We start from the raw sequence: 9,016 nt of genomic DNA, 5'->3' as shown, positions 1-9,016 counted from the left end.
AGTTGTGAATTTAAAAAAAACTATAAAATGACAAATTTGCAACAAAAAAATTTGAATATCTTTTCACGTTGTAAATTTACAAAAAACATAAATTTACGATAAAAATGTTTCAAATATACTCTGAAGTTATAAATGTGAGAAAAAGACCTAAGAATTTCTGTATTGAAGCTGTTTTCTGAGATAGAAGTAGTAAAATTTCAATGAAAAGATTGATTTTCTCTGAAAATTTATGAGATAAAGACAAAAATTTTCACGATCCAACGCTTGAATTTATGAGGAATAATACTGAATATTTTCTGAGATTATAAAGTCTAAATTCAGGAGAAAAAACATTGAGATTTAAGTCATAAATTTACAAAAAAAGACTTAACTTTTGATCTTTTTCCCTGAATATTACCCCCCTCTTATAGCTACAAATCTATTTTTTTCTTTTTTAAACCTACATTGGCCCTAACAAGCCACCATAGCAGACTGGTGATGTGAAAACAATACTGACTCAAAGCAACATTGCCCGTCTACGTTGCCTCAAAAAGTTGCCCGCGTCGTGTCCGGCCTTCAAGATTTGGTACGTTTGGATTGGTTTGTTAAAAACGGCGTCTTCGAGCTCCTCATTGGTTCAGCAGCAATAAAAGTCAATGCCCTCGTCTTCCACCAAAAATCCATCCGAGACATTTTTTTAATCAACACGTGTCCGTCTGTCCGTCAAACATTCACCGCGTGTCGTAAAAAAACAAAAACGTTTTCATCCGTGTCTCTGTCCGTCAAAAACATTCATTTGTCGCCATATTTTGGGTGATTGTGGCGTCCAATTTGGCGTCGTCCATGTCAGTGCAGCTATGTCACGTCATTATTTTGGCCGGTTCGTGAATCCACATTGGGTGTCCAGGTTGATGTTTTGTCCGTCCAGCTGTCCTCTGAGTGTGTCCGTTTGTCTGCCAGCCGATCGGGACGTGTTTGACATTCATACCTGCGTGTCCGATGGTCGAGGGATGCAGACTTTGGTCAAAATGAAATAAACTCCCAGTTGTCTCTCGCGGCGTCCTCCTCTCACTCCGTCTCCTTCTTCCGGTCGTCCAGGTCAAAGTCCAGCACCAGCAGTTTGGTCTCCTCTGTCCCGTTCCTGCTGCCGGCGGCGCACACCAGCCGCGTGTCGGACGCTCTGATTCGCCACACCACGCCACCTGAAGAGAGACGAAGACGTGTGATTGCTTCATAGCCGGGAGACTCGACTCACTCCGCTCAGGGGACACTTTAACAAAATGACAGGAGACTCGGACTCAGGGGCCCCGTACACGTCTCTAAGATTTTAAGACTTTTTTCGGCTTTGAGGTCGCTTGGAGGATTTTAGGACATGTCTAAAATTTTAGGACATATCGAGAATTTAAGGACATTTCTAGGATTTTACGACTTAAGGACATTTCTGGGATTTTAGAACATTTCTACGATTTAAGTTTGCTTTAAGGTTTTTAGGACATATCAAGGATTTTAAGACCTTTCAAAGACCTTTGGACATTTCAAGGATTTTAGAACATTTTGAAACCTAAAAGATTTTAGGACATTTGAAGGATTTTTGGACATTTCTAAGACTTTACCACCTTTCTCAGCTTTTAGGACTTTTCATGCATTTTAGGACATTTCTCTGATTTTAGGACTTTACTCGGATCTTTGGAGGTTTTTACGATTTATGTCATTTTTAGGATTAAAGGACATTAGGGTCTTATCTAGGACCTCTGTTGGGGGTGTGGTGGATCCTCCTCTGGCTCTTTTTTGATCAACAAGCTCTACTCTGATGCTGCTTTTTGTCTCTGACACCTTATGGAGACTAAAAGTACAAAAACAATTCCCCGCGTGAATCACGTTATTTATATTAAAAATGGTTGGGGGGCCACCTGGCACCCTATTGGGGCCCGATTTGTTTTAGACTCAGATCAACAGGTGACAGTACAGCAGAGGGGGTCTTGGTGTGATGGCGGTCCTGACCTGATCCGCGGCTCTGCAGGGCCACCACGTCTCGCAGCCAGGCTCCGGTCTTCAGGTCCCACAGTTTGACCGTCCCGTCATCGGAGCTGGACAGAACCAGACCTCTGCAGAACTGCAGGCACGTCACCGCCGACTGGTGCTTATTGGGCCCTGAGGGACACAAAAGATAAAACTTTATTCATCCAGACTCCGCACGGTGAGAACTTTTGGTACTTTTACGTGAAGATTTTGAATGCAGGACTTTTCTTTGTGACATTTTGACGCTGTGGTTTGAACACTTTTACGTCTGTCCTCTTTGTTTTCACTTTCTGTGATGAATCACCTTCATGTCCTCTTTGTTCTCTCGTCTCCTGTTTCTGAAAATAAACTTTATCTCAGTTTTTTTAGGATTAGCTCCTTCGTCTCCCTCGTCTTTGTGTTGTGTCTCCTGTTCCCGTGTTTCCTCTCGTTCTCCCGGAGGACTGCAGACTGTTTTTGGCGCTGAGTCATCGCAGCGACTCTCTCACCTTCACGCCGCTCTCATTGTTTCCTCCCACACAAACTCTCTCGGGGACACTGTTGTTGTCTCACCTTGCAGCGTGTGGAGACACTGTCCCGTCCGGACGTCCCACACTCGCACCGTCGAGTCGGCGTTCCCGGACACCAGGATGTTGTCTCGCAGCTCCATGCCGCTGGTCAGAGACTGGTGGCCCGACAGCGTGTGGACACACCCACCTGCACAGGACAGCTTCAGGTAATAAAACTGCTTTATTTTAACTGACTCTGGTCGATTTAAAGCCACGATGTGTAAATTTCTTCATGTTTTTGTAACTTCTTTTAATTTTTTTGACACAAGGTTTTGTTGACATCCTGATAATAATATCAAAGTCGATAACGGCTGATTCTGACGCTGATTTTTCTAATGCCAATAATTAATACTGAAGCCGTGAACGGCCACGCTTGCAATTATTTATTAATGCAGGAAAACATTTATAATAATTATGCAGGCCAATCTGCAATTTAAAAAAAATGTACGGAAGCAGAGAACAGCCATATATGGCCTTTTTTGCGTTTTTTTTTTAAATGCTTTAGATCTCGAGTTCATTATTTTGTTATTTCAAGGTAAAAAAAAAAGCTTGTTTGTCTCACGATAACAGGTTATTTCTTGACATAATAAAATAATTTTTCATGAGAAAACGATGTTTGTTTTCTCACAGGATCACAAAAAAATCACAGACAAATTTGTATCTGGTTCATTTGATATACATATATATATATATATATTTATATAATTTACTGTAGTTTAATTTGATTTTCTTGAATTTTATTGATTTGTGTATTTTTTAACTGAGTGGACCTGATAAACTGGTCACTTTTTATTCATTAACGTGTGGACTGACGAGTGATCAGCGTCTCTACCTGTCTCTGCGTCCCAGACTCTGATTGAAGTGTCCAACGAGCCGCTCACCACGAACGCACCGTCAAACTGCAAAGACACGAGATCATATCAATAACAACACAACAAAGTCGGAAAAACACACGAGCGTAGCATCAAATCGACGCTGACTCAGGTGACGTCACACAGCTCGCTCTGCAGACACTGACAACGAGAAACTGTGTGTGTGTGTGTGTGTGTGTGTGTGTGTGTGTGTGTGTGTGTACCTGCAGCGAGTACACTCTGTTGGTGTGTCCCTGCAGTGTGTGAAGACACGCCTCCGTCTCGGGGTCCCAAACCTTCACCATGTAGTCGTAGCCGCCCGACACCACGCGGCGCCCGTCGTACTGGACGCAGCGCACCGCCGCCACGTGGCCCGTCAGCACGTGCTCGCAGCGGCCCGTCGACACGTCCCACACGCGCAGCGTCGTGTCCCGAGAACCCGAAACCACCCTGAAAGACAGAGGTATGACATCACTGCAGTGACAGCCAATCAGGGCGGTTTAAGTTCGTGCGTGTGTGTGTGTGTATGTATTTATAATAATATTTATGTGTGTGTGTATAATTAGTGTGTATCTGCGTGAATTTTTTTGTGTGTTTGTGTGCCTGTATTTATTATTGTTTACGTGTTTATATCTGTGGTTTGTATTAATTTATTTATTTATTTATCTGTAATGTTTGCATGAATTTATAATGTGTGTATGTGTAATTAATGTGTATTTATGGGTGTGTATTTGTGTTCATATGTGTTTGGATGTGTTTCTGTTCATGAGCATAGTGTGTGTGTGTGTGTGTGTGTGTGTGTGTGTGTTTATTATTGTGTACTAGCTTTTATCTGTTGTTTGTATTTATTAATAGTTTTAGCATGAATTTATAATGAATGTGTGTGTTATTAACGTGTAGTTGTGTGTGTGTGTATTGATTGTGTTTGTATGTGTTTAAATGTATACTGTGTGTGTTCCTGTGTGTGGTTGTGTGTGTGTGTGGTGCTTCATGTTGTGAATTTTGTGAGTGTACGTACAATAAATAAACTCTATTAATGATATGCTGGTTACCATGGAGACGAGCAGCAGGCAGGGGGCATGTATCTCATTAGAGTATGTGAGTGTAAAGTGTGTGTGTGTGTGTGTGTGTGCGTGTGTGTGTGTGTGTGTGTGTGTCTTTTTTCTGGTTGTCATGGAAATGAATGCAGCAAAATGTCAGGTGTTCCTAAAATGTGTGTGTGTGTCTGAGTGTGTGTTACCGGTTGCCGTGGAGATGCATGCAGCGCACAGTGGACGTGTGTCCGTACAGCGTGTGGACACACTCGCCGCTCTCGGCGTCCCACACACGCAGCGTTCGGTCGGTGGAGCCGCTGATCACCGTGGCGACCGCCATCTGACTGCACCACACGCCGCCGGTGTGACCCGTCAACGTCCGCAGACACTGAGAGAGAGAGAGGATTAACTCTTTATTAAAGGGACATTCCACCAATTTATTCAAAAACAGTTAAACAGTTAATAAGACCAATAATCAATATTTTATAACCGAAATGCATTCATGAAAATCTTTCTGTCAATATTTCGTGTCTGGAATATAACAAACCCAAAATGATTAATCAAAAATGAAACTTTAAACATCATATACAGCAAGTTCACTGCAACCTTTTTTTAATAAAATCAAGTAAAAATGTACCTTTTTAAGACCTTCCTTCCTCTAATCTATATTTTTTTACTTATTAAGACAAAACTGTAATTAAATCTAAATCAATAACTTACAGGTTATTAAAACCAGCAAATAATAATAAAAGCTTTATTGTTATTGTAGTTTCGGAATGAAAAATGTATTAAATTTGAGTAAAAACGCAAGAGATTTAACTGAAAAGGAAACTTTGGCAATTTAGCTAAAACCAGAAAAAAACTGTGTAATAAAATGAACACATTAACAGCTGTTCAGTCATGTATTACACTAATTTCTGTGTGTAATACCATAATTAGCAATTTTCACATTAAAATACCAATTTACTGAACAGAATTACACAAATCCGATCAACCACAAAAAATTTAAAATCCTGATGAAGTAACGCTGCTGATTAAACTCATTAATTAAATTAATTATTAATCAAAGTGCAAACTGAGAGTGTGTGTGTGTGTGTGTGTGTGTGTGTGTGTGCGTGCTGAATGTGTGTGTATGTAATAAAAGAGTGTGTCAATATTTGTTCCACTTTTGCAGATAACCTTGAAGAGACCCTTCACAAGAGACACACACACACACACACACACACACACACACAGCTGGAGTTCATCTCCTCACAGCTCACACTTTCTATTTACTCCTTTAATCTATTTTTTTTCACGTGATTTTATGATTTATTAATATATTGTTATAACCTCTCTACTCTGAGTTTTAGTTTAATTTTTTTTAACTATTGATACCTAAGATTTTGTATTAATATATTGTTATTCTCTCTAATGGGTCGTTTCCTTATCTTATTTTATTTTATTTACTACTGATACCTATGGTTTTGTAATAATATATTGTTAATTGTGTCTTTTTTGACCCTGGACAAGGGTTTTTGTTTGTGATTTTGCACTAATATATTGTTGTTAACTGTTTATCTATTGACACTTGACAAATTTAAGGACTTAAACAGCAGATCTGTGATACACACACGTGTAAAAAAACATTTATGCACTACACAGATATTATTTATTTTACTAATTTAATCACCTTTTTTTTAGTCCTGCCATTAAAGCTGAGTGAAATATTGAGAGTGAGAGCAGTTTCACCTTGAAGGTGTTGTAGTGGTAGTTGCCGCGGCAACAGAGGGAAACTTTGCCTTGGTAACTGTTGCTGAGAAAGATGGGGGGGGGGTACTGCAGTACTAACAGAAACTACTGTGTTTGTACTGCGATTATCAAACTGTCAGCACGTCCCTGCTGATAGTGAAGATAATGTAACCGCCTTGAATTTTTACAGCCAGACGAGCGGAAGCACACGCCTCGTCATGCCTTCTGGGTATAGATGCGGGTGTGTGTTTTTTCTTTCTGCACACACACACACACACACACACACACACACACACACACACTAATAATATATACACACACTCCAACGCACACAGTAAAGGGCAGGTCTAGACGGAGGAGAGAGCAGGTGTGTCCGCCTCAAGAATGTTCAACCGAAACCAGACGGACGTATAAGATCCTCTACTGCAGTAAAAGTACTACTACCACACTGTGAAGATACTGCACTACGAGGAAAAGTCACACATTAGAAAAGTATTTATGAGCAAAATGCACCTTGAACACATGAAAGTATTCCATCTGATGTTTTTGGATGAACATTAACTGCTGCATTAATGTGTACGTCACGTTTTACTGCTGCAGAAAGTTTGAAACACCTTAAAAACGTCAACAGTATGTACGTACGTTTAAACTTTTGTCAGTTTGGACGTGCTGCACGCATTGTTAGTTTCTCTACAATTCAATCGTTCAGGAAATTTTACCAAAACCATGAGCACCAAGAGAACGGTGTTATCGGAGACGCAAAAAAAAGAGATGAGAAGACACAGAAGACTAATTTTAACAAAAGCTGAGGAAAAATGTCCAGTCCAATTATATATTTAAATTATTTTACAGAATTATTTTAATTAATTTTTAAAGGTTTTTTCAGGTGATTTATTGCTTTTACTCTTAATTTTTTTAATACAATATTTTTCTTTTTTTGGTCATTTCGTCCTCTGTTGCTCAATACATTCTTCGCTTTTTTGGAAATTAAAAAAAAATGGAATAAAATAAAATATAACCAATTTAAGCAAGTTTCAAAGGGTATAATACATAATTTGTCTGTATTTCCATCTTTGCTGAGCAACAATTTGTTTCTTTCTTTCAGTGTTTTTTTTATTTTTTTTATTGTAAGTGAGAGGAGATCCGTTTCTTAACCTTTTATGACATTTTTCTTACTTTAATCTGGATTTTTATGCAGTTTTATGTGTGCAAATTTTTAAAAAGTGCAGATGAGAGTGAGGACAGGAAGGGCGTGAGCTGCCAAAATACACACACGCCAAGAGACAGTGTTTGGACAAACACTGTAAAGCGTCTCCTCACCTTTAACACACATCAAGGTTGAGGATTCAAACAGAGCGGCCTCGGGCGGTCAGCGTACACCCACACACACACACACACTGTTTAAAGAACATCTCAAAGACACACCCTGACTCACACACACTGACTCACACTAATCTGCTCTGTTCTGCTACTTTCTTTTCTATTCAGCCACAGAAGCTTTAAAGGATCCCATCAGGTCACGCTGACCTACATTAAAAGCTTCTATTATATTCTAATTCATGAGGCAGAGACGCTTTTAGGTGCAACACACACACACACACACACAAACACACACACACACACACACGCGCGCACACACACGCACACACGCGCACACACACGCGCGCACACACACGCACACACACACACACACTTGTGTATTTACAGCTGAAGCAGCAGAAAGTCATCATTTCCATAATCGATGCGTCTGTCTCTGCTGACACGGCGTCCTACCTTGCCCGTGATGGCCGACCAGACTTTGAGCGTGTTGTCGTCGGAGCCGCTGACGATGAGGTCGCCGCTGAACTGCAGACACGTGATCACGTGGTCGTCGTGACCTTTCAACACCTGCAGAGACACAGAGACAGACGGACGTAACAACGCTGAATCCATGTTTACACATCAAACACGGCGGTCAGCGTGCCGGCGCACCATTGGCTCTCGCGTGTCCCCCTTCCTCCAGTTGTTCTCTATGCGGTGTTGTCTAATGTAGGCCGATTTCCACGGACTGACCGCCGCGCCGGGCCGCGCACACTTCCTCCGATGAGACGACGAATACTCCGACACACCTGGGAGAAGAAGACAGACAGTTTCGATGACTGAATAATCATTTTAGACATTTTTAAGCAAAAGAAACATTAAAATTCCCTGGTAACATTTGAAAAGACTCAATGAGAGTTTCTGTAATTTTTTATTTTTGTGTGTGTTAGTATGAAATATTCCATATACGCTTTGTATACTGTAAAGGAAATTTTTCACAATAAAGCGCACCTAAAATATGTCCCGAAATCCTAAAAATATCCTAAAATCATATAAATGTCTTTAAATCACAGAATTGTCCTAAAAATCCTATAAATGTCCTAAAATCTTAGAAACGACTTAAAATCCCAGAAACATCTTAAAAAGTTAGACATTTACATCCTATTATTGTCCTAAAATTCTGGAAAGTCCTTAAATCCCAGAAATGTTCTAAAATTGAAGAAATGTCCTGAAGTCCTAAAAACGTCCTAAAATCAAAGAATTAGTCCTAAAATCCCAGAAATGTCCTGAAACCCTGTTAAAGTCCTAAAATCCCAGAAATGTCCTAAAATCCTTTGAAAGTCCTAAAATCCTAAAGAAGTCCTAGAATCCCAGAAACTTCTTAAAATCCTAAAAACTTCCTAAAATCCCAGAAACACGTCTGGGGCCGCTGCGTCGGGCCCCCGGCCCGTCATTTTGTAAAAAGTGTCCCCCAAAGCAAAGCCAGCCGAGTCCCCCTGCTTCACTGAACCGTCAGTGCTCCCTTCATCAACCATCAGTCTGCTGATGATCTGCG

General features: G+C 40.4%; 1 protein-coding gene across 2 annotated transcripts in view; it reads right to left on the bottom strand.

Annotated features, from left to right (window-relative positions):
* Positions 1 to 245: 245 nt before the first annotated feature.
* Positions 246 to 9,016, bottom strand: part of LOC121962093 (F-box/WD repeat-containing protein 7-like) — an 18,616-nt gene continuing 9,845 nt past the window's right edge. Inside the window, exons 6-13 of one of the 2 annotated variants that reach the window (XM_042512288.1) lie at positions 8,134 to 8,270; positions 7,936 to 8,049; positions 4,638 to 4,819; positions 3,622 to 3,847; positions 3,379 to 3,445; positions 2,551 to 2,694; positions 1,981 to 2,130; positions 246 to 1,181 (exon numbers count right to left, since the gene is read on the bottom strand). In XM_042512288.1, coding sequence (XP_042368222.1) covers positions 1,048 to 1,181; positions 1,981 to 2,130; positions 2,551 to 2,694; positions 3,379 to 3,445; positions 3,622 to 3,847; positions 4,638 to 4,819; positions 7,936 to 8,049; positions 8,134 to 8,270 — 1,154 coding nt within the window. In that variant the 3' untranslated portion in view covers positions 246 to 1,047. Of the gene's footprint in view, positions 1,182 to 1,980; positions 2,131 to 2,302; positions 2,695 to 3,378; positions 3,446 to 3,621; positions 3,848 to 4,637; positions 4,820 to 7,935; positions 8,050 to 8,133; positions 8,271 to 9,016 lie in introns of those variants that run through there. The other variant, XR_006107109.1, reaches the window with a different exon arrangement.

The sequence above is a fragment of the Plectropomus leopardus genome, chromosome 23 (genome assembly GCF_008729295.1).
Source record: "Plectropomus leopardus isolate mb chromosome 23, YSFRI_Pleo_2.0, whole genome shotgun sequence".
Taxonomy (NCBI): domain Eukaryota; kingdom Metazoa; phylum Chordata; class Actinopteri; order Perciformes; family Serranidae; genus Plectropomus; species Plectropomus leopardus.
This window is presented reverse-complemented; position numbering and strand designations above follow the sequence as displayed.